The sequence below is a fragment of the Chelonia mydas genome, chromosome 7, assembly GCF_015237465.2.
Source record: "Chelonia mydas isolate rCheMyd1 chromosome 7, rCheMyd1.pri.v2, whole genome shotgun sequence".
NCBI lineage: Eukaryota > Metazoa > Chordata > Testudines > Cheloniidae > Chelonia > Chelonia mydas.
In genome coordinates, this window is record NC_057853.1 from 119,444,953 (window position 1) to 119,467,975 (window position 23,023).

Sequence of the window (23,023 nt, forward strand, 5' to 3'; positions counted from 1 at the left end):
ATGGAAGATTTAAAAGATGAATTGTCTCAGCCAACAACAGAACCTGTGTTGCCACTAAGTTTAGGAAATCCAAACCCAATGCTTTGATCGCTGAGGCTATATCTACACCACACAGTTTTCCAGGTGATTGGCACCCAGGTACGAGCACCTGGGTTAGCCTTGCCTGGGGTGTGAGCATCCCCACTGCAGAGCTCGAACTGCGTTACTGCGTCCTCATTGTTTCTGCATTCATCTGTGTGTGCCTGGGAGTGAGTCCCGTGGTTTTGTGTTGAGACGCCGTAGGATTCTTTCCCAGTTGGTTGCATCAATTGCGAGAGAACTTGTCTGTCCTCTGGCCTGGGGATTTGTGGAAAGGCACTGGAGAGCTGTCAGCACTTGAGTGACTTAGCCTGCATCCTCATTTGCAAAGTGGGTGAGTTCCAGCCTGAGTTAAAGCAGGGCCCAAGCTCTAACCCACACTCCCAACCGGCTAAGCTCATCTGAACAGTAAGTTGTTGCTATCACATTGTTTTACAGATGGGGAAACTGAGGCACAGGTGGACTGTGACCTGACTGTGAACATGTAGAAAGTCTTACATTACTTAGTCCCAAAGAGTTTACAATCGATCTTCTTATATGTTCACACAGCAGCTAGCACAGTGAGGTCTTGGTCAATGACTGCGGCTCCTAGGAGTGGTGCTACCTCAGTATAAAATAATAATTAAAAGTCAATATCAGAGCCAACAGTTGGCTCTTAATCTCCTGCAGTGTGCCATGCTCTAATCACTAAACATGCTGCCTTTCACCAAGGCGCTGCACAATAAAATACACAACAAATACCAAATAGCTGGGCTACTCAGCATCACTGTAACAGGGGTAGAGTATGGGCCTACAAAGAGGGGGCCAAGGTGAACATAAAAAGACATCTAGCACAAGGGTGAGACCTTACAAGGAGGGAGCTGTGAGAGAGCGACCAAGGCTTAACAAGACTGAAGAGGGGGAGGTCCCTTCTCCATTACGGGCTTTCAAATACAGCAGAGCCAGCTTAGTCAGCGAGCTCCTGTGTAGGCTATCAAGGCACAAAACACAGGGCGGCCATAAAATGATCACGACTGCTCCGTCAGGGATTATCTATGGTGCTGTGTATGGTGGGCAAGCACTATGCAAGTAGGCAAAAGTCAGCACTGCAAAGCAGCAGCCAGGGAGTCTTTGACTGCTACAGCAGACACTTGAAGTCCGTGCATGGTGAAGATATGTCTCCATGGGTATATTGAAGATATATGAAGATGCGTCTCCCTGGGTATATTGCAGGCCATGTGACTCCCAGTTCTTCCTTGCCAAGCTTGTAGCACCAATTAAACCGCCACATTCCCATTACAGTTACTGCAAGGGAGGGGAGGTGGGAAAATAAAGGCTAATTCTAAGCCCGGAGGAGCGGAAGGTACCCCTCATCTCTCCCCCAGCCTACTCAATACAACAGGAAAACCCTGTTTTGTAGAAGGAGTAAGGAAATGGGCAGTGAGGAAAAGGACCAGTTTCAGCACTGGTGGATGGGAAGGTAGGAGTTGTACAACGGCTGGTAGCAGTCACTTCCTGACCCATTTCCACCACCGTTTGCACGGAAATTGCTACGCGTTTCCACCAGTCTTGATATTGGCCCGTTGGTTTTTTAGAAAGCACGTGAAATGCAGGTGAGCGTTCTTCTCACACTCTGTCCATGCTGGCACAGCATTTACAAAGATAATTTAAACTCGAGTTGCGCCACAGAGCCCATGCTACCCCTGCAGTAACCAGTTCAGATGGGCTTTGCAATGCAGGAACTCTGGGGCCAAGATAAGGTACAATTGCCAGACTCCTGCTTCAGCTCCATTCAGATCTGCATTGCACAAAGGGAGAGGACCCTCCAAAAATGTTTGAAAACCATGAAGTGATTGCCCATTCAAATCAGTGCAGGTGTGTGTGAATGGGAGATACTCCAGCTCTACACACCTGTGATATTTGGAAGCTTAACCCAGTCAAATAAGGTGCGTCTGTTTGGATGATTGCATATTCAGACACACACCTGCAGCGATTTTGCATGTGGCTTTCTGCTTTGGAAGTAGGCACTTTACATGTGCTGCGCTGGTTGGCATTGTGCTGTGCACTGGGGGATTGCCTGCAGCCCTGTCACCGCAAACTGTAATCTAGTTAGATCTCGCAAGTTAAGCGCTGATAGGAGACCCCCAAAGAAAAGGCAGTGGCTGCTGGTGAAAGGATTGGTGAGTGTTAGGGGGCACTCCTTGTGAGCGCTGAACTAATGCTCCAGCAGTGTGAGTTGGGGACTCTGGTACTGGAGAGGTCATCTTTCAGGTGAGATGTAAGGCTCAGTACCTGACCAGTCATCCTCACTACACATCCCATGACACTTTCTTCAAGAGCAGGGGTGTCAGCCCCGGTGCCCTGACCAAATTTCAGTTTGGAGAATTATGTTCTGTCCCATAACTACCTCACTTTTGGCTGGATATGGTGGTCCTCACTTCCTGTCCTAAACAGTTATGTAGTGTTCTTGTGCGCAATAGCTAAACAGATAGCATTTCACCCTAGAGGAGGCAGCTGTTGATATTCCTTCTTTGTAAATTTAACAAGTTTTCCAACAGTAGATAAGATATGGCATCCTCACTGTGGAAAGCACTTAATGACATTTTAAATAGCTATTTACTATAGTTTATAATGTTTCATTTAGTGCTTAGGAAAGATGTTGAAATGACACCAGATCCCTCAGCTCGTCTACTGAGCATGGACCAGTATAGTATGGGCAGCGGCATTGCAAGCTTCCTATGCATATGCTGTCCTCCACCAGTGTGCATCAGCTCTGATTTGTAAGGATCATGAAACCAGAGTAAGTAGAGGAAAAAATGCATGAGGTCACCAGTTACCTCTTCCCCTGGCAAGCATATGAGTTTTCCTCACAGCATATTAAGTCCCTACTAACTCCAGCCTTTCCCAGTCAAAAAGAACAAACAGAATGTTGGGAATCATTAAGAAAGGAATAGATAATAAGACAGAAAATATCATATTGCCCCTATATAAATCCCTGGTACGCCTACATCTTGAATACTGCTTGCAGATGTGGTCGCCCCATCTCAAAAAAGATATATTGGAATTGGAAAAGGTACAGAAAAGGGAAACAAAAATGATTAGGGGTTTGGAACACCTTTCATATGAGGAGAGACTAATAAGACTGGGACCGTTCAGCTTGGAAAAGAGACAATTTAGGGAAGATATGATAGAGGTCTATAAAATCATGACTGGTGTGGAGAAAGTGAACAAGGAAGTGTTATTTACTCCTTTTTGTAACACAAGAACTAGGGGTCACCCAATGAAATTAATAGGCAGCAGGTTTAAAACAAACAAAAGGAAGTATTTCTTCACACAACACACCATCAACCTGTGGAACTCTTTGCCAGAGGTGGTTGTGAAGGTCAAGACTATAACAGGGTTCAAAAAAGAACTAGATCAGTTCATGGAGGACAGGTCCATCAATGGCTATTAGCTAAGATGGGCAGGGATGGTGTCCCTAGCCTCTGTTTGCCAGAAGCTGGGAATGGGCAACAGGGGATGGATCACTTGATGATTCCCTGTTCTGTTCGTTCCCTCTGGGGCAACTGGCATTGGCCACGTCCAGAAGATGGGATGCTGGGCTAGATGGACCTTTGGTCTGACCTAGTATGGCTGCTCTTATGTTCTTATGTTTGGAGACTGTTCTACAGTTTAATCAATTTTGCTGTTAGGAATTTTTTTCCCCTGATATTCAGTCCACATTGTCCTGGAAGCATGGAGTCTCTGTCTGAGACTGCAAGCAAGGGTGCCATTTGTGGTGTGATGCGGGGAATTATGGACACCGATCCCCTAAGAACCAGACTGACACTCATTCCACTGAACAGCAGTCAGCAACTTGCAGTCACTCCTGGTCAGGGATGGATTCATATCAATGACCTGGAAATGAAAGGCCCCATGTTTCGTTGCCAGGCCCCTCCGTCAGCTGGGACATGAGAGTCACCCTGACTCTCATGTCACATATAAACACATCTACCTGAACCATTGTGGAGTTTCTTTTCAACTGTCCTTAGCAAGTTACTGTTTGGGGAAGGTTGATTTTGGTCAGTGTAATCCTTCCTGTGTTACATGATATGCAAACACTAAGGCTCCACATTGATTTAGGCCTGTCTATTGTTTTAAACAACTGAACTGTTTCAACCACATTAGCGATGAACAGGGGCATAGTTCAGAGGGATGGGAGCAGCTGGCTTTACTAAATGCATATCTAGCAAGAACTTCAAGGAGCCTGAAAGACTGTGTGGAGCTAAAACCTCTTCTACAGGTTATGCCACTTGCATTTACCCCCGGAGGGTTCAAAAACAAGTTCTTAGTCTGCCAAGGAAGGAAACTAACTAATTCAGTGCTGGTGAAAGATGCCGAACTGACCCACCTCTCCATAAAACAAACAGGCAGAGCATAATCAGTAGAAGTGCAAGCTCCTCTCACGCTGCCCCTGTCCAATGGTCTTAGCCCTGCCCTGGAAGGAAATTCAATCTCCATGACCAATTCAGTTCATTTCTTCGCTGTCAACACAGTCAGTAGTGGTTTATGTGGACACATTACCACTGGGAGGCAGCCTGATTTACTGTACTGAGCACAGAGCTGGGAGGCAGGAGACTCCTTAGTTCTGATCCCAGCCCTGCGGGCAACCCCCTCTCTGACCTTGACCAGTCCACGACCCTTTTCTCCCCATCTGTAAAATAGGGATAGTTGCCTACCTTCTGGGGCGTGGGGAGGGGTAGTTAATGTTTGTACAGCACTTTACATAAATGTTTGTGCCTGTGTAAATGATAAGGATTGCTACTGGGAACTGGATTCAATTCAGTTTTACACAGGCTACTACATCCTTCAATGTCTTCCAAATCAAGTAACTCCTTCGCCTGTTTCCTTTGTAGATCTATGTCATTGACAGCGCAGATAGAAAGAGGTTTGAAGAAACGGGTCAGGTAAGTAACTTATGTTCAACTCTCTCTGAAGTAAGGTTCATTAATGCCCTTTCCATACAGAAGTTAGGAATATACTTGTTGTTTATGTGTGGAAATTTGCATTTCAGGTGGGGCTTTCCTTTCAGCATCAGCATAAATTATTAGTTGTCTATTAATTTGATGAAGGAGCTACCCTTGGTTCACCTCTACCAGAAAAAAATGGAACCAAATGTTTAAAGCCTAAACCTTTTCAGGTCCTTCTGAATCTTGCCAAAACAAGATCATAAGGAATCATGTTCTTATGATTTCCACTTAAATTTGTAAATATTGACTTGAACGTTTCTTGGGTCTGATCAGAAACATTTAAAAAGTTTTGTAACTCAGTTCTGTTTTATCCTGGTTTTCAGAATGCAAGCAAATTGCTTTTTTGGCCTAGAATCTGATCTGTGATGCAACTCATTCTTGCACAGCAGTACAAGATCTCTTCTCCCTGCCCCCCCAAAACAAGGACAGTGTGTAGCGGTTCTTGAGCCATCCACTCCCCAACAAGCACATGTTTTACAAAATACCCTGCAACATGTCATGCAAGTGAAACTAAAGTCTGGCCAATAAAACCTATCATCCAGCCTGGCTTTCAGCATTCCTTCAGTAGGTAGCACAGCTTCCTTGTGGGAGGGAGATTTTTGTTTCTGAAACAAGATTCTCTTTTACGAGTTACAGTTCATAAAACTTGGATCAAAAATCGAAGCTTGTTACTAGCATCATCACAGAGGTTCAAATATATTAGAGATAGAACCACCTGATTTCAAGGATGAGTCAGGGCAATAACTCGATCTATTTTGTGTTGGTTTCCAGAGAGCAGGGATTGGCAAAATGCAGAGTTGTAGCCTTTAAAACAACTGTTAATTTCAAACTAAGCTAAAGACTCACATAACCTGTAATTGAAAGAACTTGCTTCTGAACCCTGAGCACAGATGATTGTATACTCTCTTGCTTTTTTGTAATAGGATCTAGGTTTCACTGGAACACTCACTTCCAACATTTGCCCTAAATATAACTCTAATTAGAGACATGATCATCCTCTGGTGGTTAAAGGCTTCTCTCCCCCCCATAACCCCCTTTTTAAATGATATAGGAGCTGGCCGAGCTCTTGGATGAAGAAAAGCTCAGCGGAGTCCCTGTGCTCATATTTGCTAACAAGCAAGATTTACTTACGGCTGCCCCTGCTTCGGAGATTGCTGAGGGACTGAACCTACACACGATCCGTGATAGAATCTGGCAGATCCAGTCTTGTTCAGCCCTCACAGGAGAAGGTGTGCAGGTGAGGTGATAGAGAGGGCTTGTTGTGCCAACATACCTTACTGAGTGAGGAGAGGCTGTGTGGTGTTATGAAGGAGGCCAGTGATCACAAGGGCTCCTCAGAAAGCAGAATATCTTAATCAAGTTTTAGGAAGGCATTTATTTATTTTAAAGAGATGATGTCAGGTTAATCATTTCATGAAACACGTTGTCTTACCTGTGCTGTTAACTCCTTAGACTACTACTGCATAAAACTTTCAAAATCAAATTTACTTCCACTGATGCTGGGTTTTGCTTCAGCTCAGACATGGAGAGAGGCTGGTCAGTTTCACTTTGGTCCAGCCTACAGCACAAAAGAGCTGCCGGATGGTGGGACCCACTTATGATGGTAGCACCTGACGTGGCTAAAACTCTGTAGACTAGGCTGAGCCACGTTCCTGAATCAAGACTGAAACGTGGTTTTAACTTTGTCGGGTGCTACCACGTAATAGCGTACCAGGTCCTACAACACGGTAATTTTTTGTAACATAGATGGGACTTGAGTTTAGTCGGTTTCACGCTTTCGTGCATTAATATAATACTTGAATATTTGGGTTGCAAACACTGTGGGAGGCTGTTTACATTCCAACCCAACTCTTTTCCTTAGAATTAAAAAAAAAAAATCTGTCTTTACAGAACCCAAAGTGTAGGCCTAAATATACCAGACAGTAGCCTTCCAAGAGCTTTTATTTATTTAGCCAAGATATAAACTTGGCTGCATTTGTAGCCAAGCTTGTGAAACATTTCAGCCCTATCTCTGTTTTGAAGTGGTGCTGTTACAGGGTATTATAATGTTATACTATCTCAGTAGGTGACTTGGACTTGCTGTTTCCTAATGGATTTTTGCCCCCACAATGGCTATTATTCAAACATAAAATACTCTTGAAGAAATAAAGCAAAAAGGAACACAAGCTTATATTTCAAATGTGTACATGCATCCCCATGTCACCTCCTCCCTCTCCCCACTCACCCGCCTGCCCCAGGCACTCACCCGCCTGCCCCAGGCTCTCACCCACTTTGTTGCTCCTACTCATTTCTCCAGGAGGGAGCTGTGTTGGCCCAACAGCTGTAAACATGATTGGGTGTGGAAGAATTAAATGCTGAAAAATGAGGATTATCAGCTTCACCTCTATTAGCTGAAAAATGCTCCTCTCCCCAGCTGATCCAAGTCTTTCTAGACCTACATGGCTGCTTTCCTATTGTCTGCTGCTTCTCATTGTGCCTTCAGATGTGTGCAGTGCACCTGTGTGTATCTAGTAAAGTCTAATACAACCTAGTATGTGGAAGTAAAATCCACTCCTGTGCTTATGTCCAGATAGCAGAGGGCAGGGGCCAATTCATTAAGTATCTGCAAAATATCTTAAATATTTTGTTCATCACCCTAACCTAAGTGAAATGCATTTAGATGTGAGCCAGATAATGTCTCACTTTGTCACCCCCATCTTCCGGTACTGTAAAAGATGGCAGCTTATTACAGAAATGATCATCCAGTGGGAGGGTGGGCAAGTCATAACCTGCCCTAGACCTTGTAGAGTGAATAGCCATCCCCATTCCCAACGAGCTCAGAGAGGAAGGATGGTCCAATGTTTAGGACACTTGTCTAGGACTTGGGAGACCTAGATTAAAGTTTCTGCTCCACTCCAAACTTCCTGTGTGACACTGGCAAATCCCCATGCCTCAGTTTCCCCTCTGGACAATGGGAATAACAGCCCTGCCCTGCCTCAGAGGGGTGTTGTGAGGAGAAATCCATTAAAGATCATGAGGTGCTCAAATGTTGCAATGATGGAGGCCACATAAGTACCTCAGATAGATATCTAGATAGACAGACAGCACTTCACCTCCATGGCGCCATAAACACCATCAAACCAGACAGCAAGACGCTCTTGCTTTGGCCAGGACACATTTCTGGAAACACAACTAGAGCAAGGATTTTAGATCTCGGTTGGCTCAGACTAGGGAGGAGTCATTTATCCTGCCTTTTGGGTGTGTCCCATGAAACCACAGAGGCGGGCCACCCTCTCAAACTGTGGGGAGGGGTTGGGATTAAGACAAACACATGAGGTTCGTGCTACAGTATCTCTGCACCGCGCTGTCATATGGGGAGTTTAGATCCCTGTGCACTACTCTGAGAACTTCTCAGATAATGTTGACTTTAGTGACAGAAAAATAAATGAAGATGCTGGAAGCCAAGAAGCATCCGGTATTTAGAATGAAACCAAGAGAACAAGCCTGCTGCCAATGCTGTCAGTGGAGCATAGTACCCAGTTAGACCTGAGAGACAGTACCAATGGATTTTGATAAGAGGGGTTTCTCTGGAATGAGTATGTGCAGGAACTGAGTTCATAGGGAAGGTTTGGTGAGGGCCCCAAGGAAGAACAATGAGCAAGGATAAATAATGACAATAACCGAAGGGGAACCAGTTTGAAGGTCATTTAATTAGTTTAGTTGATAGTGCCATGGTATATAGAATTGGGTAGTTAAGACTGGGGATTTCAAGGTTAATGAGATTAGATTATGGTTAATAGAATGATATAAATTTAGAGAATTTAACTATTATTTGAAATAGGTTCGTTAATAAAAATGTTAATTAAGAAGGGAATCTGCGTTGTCATCTTGTCCTTTAACATTAACCTTTTGGGACTTGAGAAAGGTCACAGCAGCTTCCTTGGAAAGCCATGAATAAAAGTGACTGGGTTAGAGGGAACCCCCGCAGGTTAGCCCCCTGCATCAAGCTGTCACCCACTGGGCTGCCAATAGCACCAGCTTGTTTCCGCTTCCAAAGAACAGAGTTTCATTACCACCTCACTCTCCTTAGTGAAGCTGTGGACACATCATTCATGAGACTATGGCATTGTTCAAAGAAGAGAGACTTCCATTACGCTCTGAGTGCATTTGAAGCAGACCCTTACTTTGTCTGTAATTCAGAGCTAGCAAAGGCAGAAGGATTGTCTCTCTGCAGTAGTGATTTAGTTTCTGCCTCACAATCTGGCATAAAGACTCACCCGGTTTGCAAGTGAAAGCTCATGTTTATATACCATTGACAGCGTAGCAGAATAGCAGAAGCAGTGTAATAAGTGGGCTGTGTATGGTATATGGTATGAGGTGGTAATTGGTTCTGGTGACGACAGGGGAAGCAGTGCCTCATAACAGTGATTTGTTGGCAGTTAGACGCTCTGGGGCAGGGGTGGCCAACCTGGGGCTCCGGAGCCACATGCGGCTCTTCAGAAGTTAATCTGCGGCTCCTTGTACAGGCACCGACTCCGGGGCTGGAGCTACAGGCGCCAACTTTCCAATGTGCCGGGGGCGGGTGCTCACTGCTCAACCCCTGGCTCTGCCACAGGCCCTGCCCACACTCCACCCTTTCCCGCCCTCTCCCCTGAGCCTGCCGTGCCCTCGCTCCTTCCCACCCCAGCCTCCTGCACGCCATGAAACAGCTGATTGGGAGGTGTGGAGAGGCACTGATCGGCAGGGCTGGGTGGAAGGCACGGGAAGGGGGGGCGGGAGCTGATGTGGGGGCTGCTGACGTATTACAGTGGCTCTTTGGCAATGAACATTGGTAAATTCTGGCTCCTTCTCAGGCTCAGGTTGGCCACCCCTGCTCTGGGGGATGCACTGTGAGAACAAAGTATCTAACTGCACTCTGTGTGGGAGAGTAATGTACATTGTACCATGATCTTACAACACGGCAGGTAGACAGAGATGGGGTGGGAAGGGGCAGCCACATGTGTTTCATTTTGCTATCTACCTGCCTGTTGGGCCTGCTTAATAAGAATCCTGAACGTTTGTTGGACGTGATTCATGCCTTTGGACCAGTCTGCATTGCACAGTTTGCTGCATCGTGGGACCATTTTATAATATCCCTGAGATGGGACCAAACTGTGCTACTGCCCTGTAAAGGCTAAGGGCAAGTTCCTCAGAATGGTGCAGAGGGTCCTTAAAGCTGTCCTAAACAGGCGGGGGGGGAATCCTCCATTGGCATAATGCTGGAACGCATTATGCTCTGCTCAGCCTCACACCAATAATGGCCCCTGTGATGCCATTACAAGTCTGTGGAAGTTAGAGCAGCCTTTAAACTACTCTAATTTGTGTCAGGGCCAGTTTGGCCCCAGGATTATGGGAGGTAGAAAGGTGGCCTAGAACCACCTTTGCCTATCCCTCTTCAGCTGAGCCCTAGTATTGTAGTACGTTAATATCACAGTTTGGCCCATCCACCCAGGCAAGGGGTATTACAAAGTGGCCCCTGACAGTATAATGTGCTGCATTAATAGGCCCTGAGTTTGTTTTAAGGCCAGTATGCACAGGGACTTACCATATTTTAGCCAAGTTAGACACACTTTTAAATTACATTAAAAACCCATTTGGGTAACAGTAGCTGTACCAGGCTGGACAGAGACAGGGCTTGCAGGGGATAAGGAACAGCGGAGCTAGGAGCAGAGAGCTTAGTGATGTTTAATGTGGGAGCAGAGAGGGAATTGTCAGAACTGTGTCAGGAATACAAGATTACAGGAGTCTAAAAAGAAATTTACATCTAGGCAAAAAATGTGTAGCCACTTGTAGCATGATGATAGAAGCAGCAGCCTGAAAATCTTAGGTGCCGGGGCAGGATATTAGCAGCGTGGACAGAGAAAAAAGTAACATTTGAAATAAGGAGTATGCTGAAAACATCCAAGATAGCGAATTTTGAACTCCTCTGACCCAACTGATTATGGCATACCCAGGTTCACCCGAAGGAATTAAGCCTCATTGCCCTCAAGGTCATGTTTAGGGGTCAGAAGTTTGTGACTGTGCCTGATCCCTGGTTTATCGCATGGGAGCAGACATCAGAAGGTTCCTAAGGGGCGGAAGGGACTTGTTCGCTTGTATTTGAGGTCTTATTACTTTGCTCTTGTAGCTAAATTGCTGATAGCATGGGGTTTAAAACAAGTTGAGTGCAGTCAGCCAATCCCAGCCTGCAGCAGCCCTCTCCAAGTCTGCCAACACAGCTCACCTCTGGCCTGCTACCCCAGCTACTATTCCAACGTCCAGTCTGTCCTGAGTAGAGAGACTGCCAGTCATGGCACATTGCGTGGTGCTTTACTGTATGCCTGCTCTGCAATCAGAGGGGTGTCTGCAGCATAGCCGAGCTCGTTTCAATCTCGCTAGCTCCAATAACAATAGCAGTGAAGTGCCATACCAGTGCACCAGGACCCTGGGTGTGCACTCTGTACTCAAGTGACTAGCCCATGCTGCTGCCCACTGCTGTTACTGGAGCTAGCTAGTTCAAGGTATGTCTCCATGGGCTGCAGTCACACCGCTGTATTAGAAATGGAAAAGATTCAGAGAAGGGCAACAAAAATTATTAGGGGGATGGAACAGCTTCCATAGGAGGAGAGATTAGAAGGACTGGGACTGTTCAGCTTGGAAAAGAGACGACTGCGGGGGGGATATGACCGAGGTCTAATAATTTGTGAATGGTGTGGAGACCATGAATAAGGAAGTGTTATTTACTCCGTCATGTAACACAAGGGCCAGGGGTCACCCAATGAAATTAATAGGCATCAGATTTAAAACAAACATAAGGAAGTACTTCCTCACACAATGCACAGTTAACCTGTGGACCTCGTTGCCAGGGGATGTTCTGAGGCCAAAACTATAGCAGGGTTCAAAAAAGAACTAGATAAGTTCCTGGAGGCTAGGTCCATCAATGGCTATTAGCCAAGTTGGGCAGGGATGCAACCCCATGCTCTGGGTATACCTAGTCTGATTGCCAGAAGCTGGGAGTGGACAACAGGATCACTCGATGATTGCCTCTTCTGTTCACTCCCTCTGAAGCACCTGGCATTGGCCACTGTCAGAAGACAGGATACTGGGCTAGATGGACCATTGGTCTGACCCAGAATGGCCGTTCTTATGTTCACTGATTGCAGTGTAGACATACTCTGTGTGAGGGGCCATCAGTCTCATTCATTCTTGTGACCAAAATGCAGGATTTGAATCCAGCTCTTCAGAAAAGAAAAGCTAGGAGTATCCACTCGCAATAATCCTCCTCATTGACCGCCATGCACAGGGTATGTTGCCCATATGTGGAAAGTAGCCTCGTCACTATCGTTCCATGAGATGCTTTGCAGTGTAGTTTCTCCAGCGTTTTAGCCGACATGAATTTGTTGCAAGGGCTCTGTGGGTTGAGGGGACTTATTCAATAAGGTGCATGGACTTTTCCCGCAGTTCAGTGTTTAGCATCTTTTTTATTGATGTTTACTAGCTGTTTGTAAATGAATAGAGACAGTAAAATCCAAAGAATTCTAACTCTCTCCCCATCTATGGCGTTAGATTTAATATCTGCTTGGGAAGGGAATATTACTACTGTATTCATGTTCATTCTTAGAATAACTGCTAATGCCAAAGCATACTGCTTCTGAAGAGTGCAAAGTTAGTTATTATTTGTACGTTATGAATTTTAGTCACAAGGGTTTAATTGTTATTGTAGGGATGAGGTACTTTTCATAAAGAGTCAATTTCAAGTACGTACAGGCAAGAAAATATAAGGACAAGGGGGAGAAGAAAAATTGCTCTCATTGTTTTTAAATCCTCTATGGACTTGGTCCTGTCTTTCATACCCACCATTTTTCTTCCCCTCCCTGCTCCCTCTGTATTGGTGCAAGAGCCTTCTCCAGCTCACCACCTCCCATCTGAAACAGCCTCCCGGGGTTTCTCCACCATGACAACTCTCCTTCCCATTTAAAACCTTCGCTGAAGGTTTGTTGTCCCATATCTATATTTTTCTTTTCCCTTCCATTGTATTTACCTCTCTGCAAAGCATACTGGGATACCCTCTGTAGGAAGGATGCCACACACAATAAAGTTGCAATAAAAACATTTAAGTTATCTTTAGTGCTTGCAGATAACAGTATTTTATTCATGTCTCTGATATAGCAAACATCTTTTCCTACTGGGTCATGTTAATCCCTCAGACCTTCCCCCATGAACTAATTAGATATTAAAATTAACTCATTCTATAAAATGGCTTTAAAAGCCATTCCTGCTTTAAAAGTTAGGTGACCTAGGTTTGGATTTCAAACCCCTTGGAGTTCATCTTTTGTCTCTCACAGTGCTTTGTCATTCTTTTGCCCTCGTTATATGGTTGATGCAGTTTAGACTCCCGGCCATGTTAAATCCCAACATAAACTCGCTTTATGACCTGCGCCTCTCGGGTGCTCCAGTGGGCTGATTTCCCCTCCCTGAGCTCCCTAATGGCACCGGGCCGAGTTTTAATCACTGTAAATTCAGGTTCTGGTCAGATTAGCTGGGAGATAGGATGCGCGTTTGTTGTTTTGCAGTGATGTATTGTTTATGGGATTACTGTGCTGAATAGCAAAGGGTGTCAGCTGATATTTATTACTTTAAGCTGTCTCAGCTGTTCTGGTTCAGCAAGTAAACCTACATTCAAAATGAATGAGGGCTCTGCTTGCCTTGTATGCCATGATGTGTGCAAATGTGATTATTGCTTCAGACACTGGGGAAGCTGAAATCATTCTGGGAGCATTTTTTACCCTTTGTAAGCAATCCATGCAGATTTCTAAAGAACACAACCGAGCGGAGGGCTTCAACATATCTCCGTCTAGCTCCATTGTAAACCTATGGCCTCATGTACCTTGAAAATCTCTCTCCAAAGTGATGCGCTTTAAACCACTCTATCGTTTGCTTAAAGCATTACATGTTTTACACATAGGTTTTACATTGTTACTGAAGGGAAAACACAAAGCTCCTGGGCTTTAAAATGAATTTACTCTCGACTTTTCCCATTTGGTCAGAGGATTTCTGACAATGTGTTGTACACACTGATCTCTGCTGCAATACTAAATAAAAATGAAGAAAGTGACCCTCCCTGAGGTTAGGCTTAGAGCCATTATTAGAATTAGGCCTCTGTGTGTGTGTGTGTATGTCCCATTGTAATTTGATGCACCACTGGGTTTGTTTTATAATTTAAAACTGCAGCAAGGGTCAGTTTAGAAAACCACTGGACCTCTTCCGATAAGAACTACCCAGTGGGACAGCTACCAGGGTAAATTTCTGTTTTCAAACTGAGATCCCTTATGTGCTCCTGATTAAGCCCTGAGGATTCAGTGTCCTCTTTAAAACCTTCTGTATGGCCACCGTCTTTCTGGCTAAGAGCTAGACAGGACTCTATTCAGAACCAATCTATGCATTTCCTTTCTTTGCCAAAGGGGTTGCTGTTGTGTGCCAGCAACACTCTTCCATTGTTATATGCAGCATAGTTGTCGCCATGTCAGTCCTAGGCTATTAGAGAGACAAGGTGGTGAGGTAGTGAGCCGGTATGACATAGTGCATCAACTATGGGAAAGGGACTGAGCGACTTTTTCCATTGGACCATATGAACTGGAACCATAAACTCACTGAACATTAAATCCCACCAAATGAGGGTAAATCCATCCTCATCATCATATCCACTCATTATACTCCACACCTGAACATCGCCATTATATGGACAACATACCCCCATATCTCAATGTCTGAACTTTTACCCGTTAAAGTTTTACCCCCAATCGGGGAGATTGCAGATTATGTATTCCTTCCGCGACCCATTCCTAAACCGAATTTCGCACCCCTTGATAATCTGTACCTTATTCCCTGATAACCAGAAACTTCTATGCTTAAACTCTGTACTGTTTTCTATTTCAACATTATCTTAATAAATTATTAAATCTATTATTGGATCAACTTCTGTTGGTGAGAGAGACAAGCTTTTGAGCTTACACAGCCCTGAAGAAGAGCTCTGTGTAACCTCAAAAGCTTTTCTCTGTTACCAACAGAAGATGGTCCAGTAAATTAAAAGATATTCTCTCTCCCACCTGTTCTCTCTTAAAGACGCTCTTGGGAAGATCAAGCTCTTAACCTATTTCTCCCACTCTGTGCTGGCCTGAGAAATAAGAGAGCAGGAAATGACATGCAGCCCTGCCACTGGATAATGCAGAAAATTACTAGCAGGCTGCTCAAATATTTTTAAGGTCTAACGACTTTAAAGGTGTAGTGATAGTTAGCAAAGTGACTCTACGAATGACCCACTGGGGCTCCCTGTCCTGTCTCTGCTGCCCCTGATCTCATCTGCCCAGTTTACAAATCCAAAGATGGATTTTCAAACCTCAGACCTGAAAATCCAGCTGGCTTCCTCCTTTGAACATCATCTTTCACACTAACTAAAGACTCTGCACTTGGACGCTAGGGGGCAGTTTAGAGGGTGCACATGGCTGACGAGAATCCAGCTTGTGCACTCGGCAGGGCTTTTAGGTCAGCCGCATGAGCACGTAAAATGATGCTTTCTTTGCTGGAGCATTCCCTTCAAGACAGATCCCAACTTACTTTATGGACAATAAACTAGGACTCCCAGCAGCCCTGTGTGGTAGAGGAGTGTTATCATCATAGATGGGGCAGTCTATCTATTTAACGTACTTATATGGCCCCCATCACAGGTGCATCTGAGTGCCTTACAGTCCTTACTGTATTTCTCCTCCCAACACCCCTGTGAGGCAGAGCAGGGCTGTTATCCCCATTGTACAGATGGGATCTGAGGCACAAAGAGACAGGAAGTCTGTGGCTCGGCAGGTTATTGGACCCGAACACCAAGCCAGCACCCTAACTCTAGGGCCAGTGTCCTCTAAAATTGACATACAGGAAGACTGAGTGACTTGCCCAGGGTTGCAGGAGTCCATAGCAGAACCTGGAATTGAGCCTCAATCTTTTTAATGACAAGTCAGTCCTAACACGGAGGACTCGGACACAGCGGTGGAATGAGAAGACAACCCTTTTTTACTGAGTCCCTTTTCTGACCATAACAGCTCTGCGACAGGAGCCACTGAACAAAGGGGAATTTTCAGTTTACATGTCGCATTGTGGGGGATTATGGGGAGAGTGGTACAAATATGTTTTCCAAATGACAGCTTGAGGATTCCTTATCCCCTTCCTTGACTAACCTGCCTTTCTCTGTGTCCACCTTTTGTCCGAAGGACGGCATGAACTGGGTCTGCAAAAATGTCAATGCAAAGAAGAAATAAACCCCCCTGAGCTGCATGGAAATGGAGGAGCTGTGGAAGCTGAATTCTATCCTGGAAGCACTAATTTGCTGCTTTCTGACCAAATGTTTTTTCCATCTGTGCACAGCTACAGCTGTTAAAAAAAGGGAACAACAACAGTTCAACCCACGGCTGGAATTGGACCTTTACCTGCTCTTTAGTACAGTTATTTTTCCCAATAAAGGAATTGTACTTGCCCCCCCCGTATAAATAGTATTAACTGTCTCCACACTCCTCTGATTAGAAAATGTGATTTTAAACAAGAGGAAGCTTGTGATTCAGGTTAGAGAATTCCAGTAGGCTGGGGGCTTGTGTTATGGCTTCTGCAGAGCTAGTAGAGTCGCCGAGATGTTCACAGCATGCCCTGCACCCCACTGGTTCCACAGTCATCCTGGCCATTCTCAGATGTCAGTCAAACCTTTTCCCCAAATCAGGTGTTGTGTCGGTAGCAAGTGTGGGTTGTTAAAAGACGCATGTCATTTTGGGTAAGGTGGGTAGAATTCTCATGTCATCCCCTGCCCCCTGTAGCCCTAAAAAGGACCTTCATCTTAACCAGATACAGCAGTGACACTGCACCCCTCCCTAGAAGTGGGAGAGGAGCATGTATGTATAACCTAAGCTTTTGACAGTTTGAAGGCAAGGAAGGGGTAACTTTTCCTCCAGCTAAAGTAAAACGCAGGCCACCTCACGGTGGCAAATACGTGGTTACCCGTGTTCAGTGCAAGGGTGGGCGGTTATATTTTTGAAATTAGTCTTGGTATGCCACAAACCCTGGCCGTCGAGGTAACTGTGCAGTGAAGCGCAGTTAATTCCATGTTTCAGTTCCTAGAACAAGGTAAAACTGCTCCCACTTTTCTCTTTTTTGAACACACAGTGTATTTTCTGCCTTCTCTAAAATCTTTCACTTCAGGAAATGCACTGGGACTTGTGGAGTGAAAATCTACAATTGCTTTGCAGTGGGGACAGCTTTCTGCAGTTGATCCTAGGTATGAGGCTGGAGCCATGAAAAGGCCATTGTGGGAAAGAATCTCCCAGTTTAGAATTAATCCCATGTATGGGTAGGGATTGGAATAATGGCAGATGGGAAGCAGGAAGGAAAAGCTTGTTCTAAGACGATGAGTCGTTTTCCCTTGGCTGACAAATTCCACAACTTCTTCAGTCCAAATGGATGTGTCAGAGGTGAGATGGGGGTGCTAACTGGTAGGAAGGAAAGGGTGCTTGTCCCCTCTAGGTCCCCAGTTCAAATCCAGCCCAAGTTGACAGGGCTAAGAGTCACTGGCACCTGAAAGCAGTTGCGTCCAGTGCAAAAAGAAGCTGCTGGCTCTCAGTCCAGCTAGTTTCTAGCATACAGATTTACAGATTGTTTAAAAAAAAAAAATCCACCATCCTGATTGGCAGCATTGCTTGCAGCCCAAGCATGAAGGCCAAAGAATGACCACAGCCGTGCCCTGCCCTCTCATCGCTAGGAGACAGCTTGGCGGGCAGTGTGGGAAAAGGTTGCCCTGCCTGTACCCTGGTGATCCTGCTTTCTGGAGAGCCAGAGTACATCTGTCTCCAAACCCAGAAGGAGAATGGTGTGGAGATTGAAGTGATCTAGCCCCAGTTTAAAAACCAAAAGACTGGGGAATAAAACAGGCTCAAGTGAATTCCTAAGCGATAGCTAAATACGCAAGGGGACATGGTTCTACTAGCTTTGTGCAGAATGAGCAAGGCAGCATGAGACATGCAGGCAGATCTGTTTAAAATCAGCTTGCTCAGTGACTCCCACCTCCAGCTGCAGTACCTTAAACGGAACCCCAGGAATCTTTGCAGCACATGTTCCCAGGGGCTACTCGGAGTAACGCATCGCAGCATGTGTCTGCCTTTGCTTTATTGTTAGTGCATCCTCCTGCTGTAAACAATCGCAGCTCTCTTACAAAGAGCGAGGTTGTGCTGTTTAAGTGGCTAAATGCAAAGCTTCAGAATATGGGCTCCCAGCCTTGAAATACGTCACCTTTGCGGCATTGAAAGTGTAGAGTTTCTGAAATGCTTCCGCACCCCTAAACGTCAACAGTTTTAAAAAAACCCATACTACTGTGACCTTAGGTCCCTGCCACTTTAAAAGAGCCTTGAGTTAGGCTCTTCCCTTCTCTTTTATCACGTCTTTAACAAGCAGAAAACTACACTGGCTCGTTTCTTTTCAGCTAAGAAGCAATTGATAATGGGTGTCGCAATTAACTGTTTGCATTTGAAAAGATTTTCCTTTTTTTCCATAGTCAGACATATATACACTTGGAAATTGTATTTGTTTAATTTTTTCCTAGAGTCTCAACTTGGAGGGGGGAAATTGACTTTGTTGGTCATTGAGTCCAGAAATGGCTTGCTGGATCAATAGATATATGCCTGCATGTAGCGAGGCATGCTTGCATCTTTGGTGCAGGCATCTACGCACACCATGCTCCCTGCTAAAATCCAGCAGACACAAGTAATCAGTCTGTTCAGGTAATAATGGAGAGAATGTGATAGTGTGAGGGGCTACCGGAGTTTTATTTCCATGTGTGTAGCGGGACTTAAGTAGACCATCCCATACTGATGACGATAAACTTTCTCCTTGTGGTAAACAAGCCTCCCTGCATCCACTGGATGGGAATTTAAAAGTACTTGAGACACAATTCACCTGCCATCTCTTATTTTAATATGTTTACAGTCCATTCAACCCTGATCAGCTAAGCAAAGCTTCTCTCCTCCCTCAACACCACCTGTCTAAACACAAAGCATAAGACCGGTTACAACCATCCGGAACACCTGCCATCGTTGAAAACAAATCTCCATTGCACCCGCCAGGGTCACATTCAATTTATGTCAATTATGGTGTTTAGGTTTTGTCCTTCTGACTCTGTCTGCTTTTTCCCCTTTAAAGGAAGTTTCTATGGAAACAAACTGTCTCATTGGCATGGGTGGAGTTTATTCATAGACTTTATAGCTTCATAGATTTCAAGGCCAGAAGGGACCATTACGATCATCTAGTCTGACCTCCTGTATAACACAGACCATTAAATCCCACCCAGTAATTTCTACATCAGGCTCAATGATTTGTGATTGAAGTAGAATCTCTTTTTTAGGAAGATATCAGCCTTGATTTAAGGACTCCAGGTGACAGAGAATCCACCACATACCTTAGAAGGCTGTTCCAATGGTTAATTACCCTCACTTTTAAAAACGTACATCTTATTTCCGGTTTGAATTTGTCCAGCTTCAACTTCCAGTCATTGGATCCTGCTAATGCCTTTGTCTGGTAAATTAGAGAGCCTTCTGCTAGCGCTATCTGGGTTCTTAGAAGGGGAAAGATGGTGGAACAGTTAAAGCTCTGGATGGAACATCAATAGTTCTGGGATAACACTGGCTTGAGACATACTAAGTTCTCCTTTTACCCATTTTCCAACTATATTCTGTGCACATTAGGGATTTTTGTATTCTTTCTAATTGCAAGTGATCACTGTGCTTTCGTTATTAAATATATTTAATAGCTTCATTCAGGATCACACCCCATTGGGCTAGGGATCCGTACAAACCATACATGAAAATGCATTTTCTTCCCCTGGAGAGCATATGGGCTAGGCTATCCAGTTCTGTCTAATTGCAGGATATAATCTGGCCCAGACACGCTCTATAGTTTGTTCCTTTTTTGAATTTGCTCAAAGGGGTATTTGCAATATTTGGTCATGTTGTAAAATTCAGTGTATAATTTAGATGTCTTTGTCAAGAAATAAAAATTGAGTAGAAACAAGAAGCCAGTGTTTTGAGTTTATATTTAGTTTTCAGCCAAGGGTTTGGGGTTGTGTTGGGTCTTTATTTTTCAGACCATCCAAAAGGAAGACTTCACTTTTAAAGGATCCTATTCTCTATAGAATGCCTTCAATATTTCAGCTCTGCCTGCTCTCATCAAAGAATTAGAGATTAGTTATGAGTAGAATGCCTCACAATTTTTGAAACAAGTCGTCTTTTCCCCCTGAAAAATGGCTTTTTATCCAAAACCAACATTTTTTGCAAAAAAAAAACAACAAACCCTGGCATTGGACTTTGCTGGGTTGTTGGTTTTTTGGAGGGTTTTTGTGTGTGCCAAAGATACACTTTAAAAAAAAAAAAACTTGATGCTTTTATTGAAAATATCAAAAAGATTAACAAGTTCACCAACAGTTTGCATAACGTTTGATCAAAATGATTAAAAAGCAAACTTTTTTGTGTGTGGGAAACCAGAAAATGGTTGAGTTTTGAACACTTTGAAATGAAACCACGTTTGACATTTTGGGTGAAACTACTGGATTTTACCTCTTCCTGCAACACTACCCCAGGCAAACGAGAGAGATCAGCAATCGGAGCTTTCTGAAAGGTTGAGTGTATGTTCCCTCTACACTCAGGACAGCTAGCAGACTGGCAAGCCATTGGAAAAAACATTATAGATGGTCACACCATATTTTAGGCCTTTTTTTTTTTTTGGACTGATCCTTGATATTTTTAAAGCAAACTAGGAAATACTTTCACATCTTGTTTGCCTAACGGATTGGATGTGAAAAATATTTCTGTGGCAAGTGAACACGCCAGGAGTTGTTTGAGCTGTCACAATGTTATATATTGGTCCCCCCCTCGCCCAATTCTCTGCATTTTCCCTCTCCTGTTTCTATTTACAGTAGGCCTTGATGTAATTTATGACAGGTCTGCGTGTGACCTTGCATGTGTCTGGTATAGCGAACCACAGATACCCTACATGAAGAAGCCTTGCTGTGACATTTACATGATGAATTTAGTGCTCTAAAAGGAATTGACTGTACTGGAGGGGAAAAATAAAAAACAACCCAGCAAGCCACAGGCTGAAGGAGAAATAAAAGAACGTTTTCCATTGCTGTTTAGCCAACACGTCTCTCTTGTTCACACCATGCCTCTATCCTTGACTAAAACCTTTAGCAGAATGTGGGAGTCTTTTGGGACTGGAGTGCTGGAGATCTCACTCTCCCAGCTACATCCCCAACATCACTAAGCAGACACCCCACTAGTGCATCTCATCTACGGCTTGCGGCAAGCTACCCAGCCAGAATGTTTGTCTGTAACAAGCATCCAGGCTGCTTTCAAATAGGTCCCAGCAGCTTTGCCCACTGAGCTGCCGCGCTGCTACGCCAACCAAGTAATTGCAATTAAGATTTTTTTTTTTGGTACGTGGAATTGGGCTCATGTTGAAGGCTTTTGATTGGCTTGCAGCTAAATTGCAGTTTAGGGCCCAGTTGGCTGCATTTAGGGTTGTTGTGGTTTTTTTATTGCAATCTGTTCGCTTATTTCCCTTTCCAGCGCTGGTAGGAAACTAAACTCTGGTAAAATCTGCAGTCAGTGTGCACTGAAGCTGGAGTGTGGCTTCAAAGGGCTTCTGTGCTCAGAACAGTGTAAGTGTGTGTGTGTGTCTGGGCGCGTTTACACACACAGACCCCCACACACATGCGTATTTCACATTTAATGTGGTGGTAGAGATGTCTGTCCCTGATCACCGTAATGAAAGGAAATCTGACCCTACAGAGGACTTGCTGGTACTAGATCTTCTCTTTGTAAAGCACCATGACCCACCACTTGACCGTCAGACACTACAGCCACGCACAGAGTGTAAAAGGATAGCGAGATATGGCTCTGTATAAATACTCCAAAAAGAAAAGAAAACTGTCAAGTAACTTAGGGCCAAAATCTGATCTACATTAGAAGCTGTCAGGGAACGTTCTACAACTAACTCATTCATGGGAGAGATTTTGAAAGAGACTTTACCCTCGTGGCCTGACCTTACGATATTTTTTGTTGTGCTACTGCCAGCCAGCAGAGGGCGCAGAATCTGAACCCTCCTACAACTGGGTGGAAATTGACGTCTCTCAATGGTGCTCTTGTCAACAAAGAAGAGCCATTGTGGCTTGTGCTCCAGAGGAGTGTTCTTAACCAGGGGGCGGGAAGACGGTGCTTTCAGAATCCAACAGCTGGCCTGCTCTCTAAGGAATACGTCAAGCCTACAGGGAATACGTCACCCCAATTTATCTCTCCTTATGCTGGCTCCCCAGTGAACAGAGGCCTGCCCAAGATGGCAGTCCTTTGGTTTTGGTCCCAACTATCTGAGAAATCACCTCCGCAGAGAAGAGACCACATGATGGCTTCGCTCTGCTGGAAAAATCAAGCTGTTGGTAAATAGGGGAGGACTTGTGTTGGCGAATACGGGCCAACCATCCTCCTTGTGTTCACAGCTACGAGCAAACTCATTTCTTAGACTCATCCCTCTTCGGGTTTTCTACCATTGCTCATCACCACAGCAGCTGGGTGCCTTCCATGTAAAATCAATAGCAAAGTCCCTAGTGGATTTTCATGGGGTCTCTGGTACGTCTCCCTTTTTGGGGGTCAAGACTCTGCTTGGAGTACAGTTTTTTGGAGGGAGGAGGGTAATAGAGGCTGGGAATAGAAGCGGGCACATGAGCTTTCCTGCAAAAACCCCAATGCATCAGCATTCTCAGACTTTAATAACTTTAAGCTTATTCCTTCCAACAGAACTGGAAGACAGAGATTCGTACATTTTCTTCAGTATCATGATGATGGGCCACCTTATGAAAACCTAGACAGATTTCAGGCTTCTGATAGTCT

The 23,023-nt window shown here is 44.6% G+C and overlaps 1 protein-coding gene across 1 annotated transcript in view; it reads left to right on the plus strand.

Annotated features, from left to right (window-relative positions):
• ARL3 (ADP ribosylation factor like GTPase 3) overlaps positions 1-20,153 on the plus strand; it is a 37,056-nt gene extending 16,903 nt beyond the window's left edge. Inside the window, exons 4-6 of the mRNA XM_037904881.2 lie at positions 4,953-5,003; positions 6,118-6,303; positions 16,322-20,153. Of these exons, the coding sequence (XP_037760809.2) occupies positions 4,953-5,003; positions 6,118-6,303; positions 16,322-16,369 (285 nt within the window). The 3' untranslated portion in view covers positions 16,370-20,153. The remainder of the gene's footprint in view (positions 1-4,952; positions 5,004-6,117; positions 6,304-16,321) is intronic.
• The last annotated feature ends 2,870 nt before the right edge of the window (positions 20,154-23,023 follow it).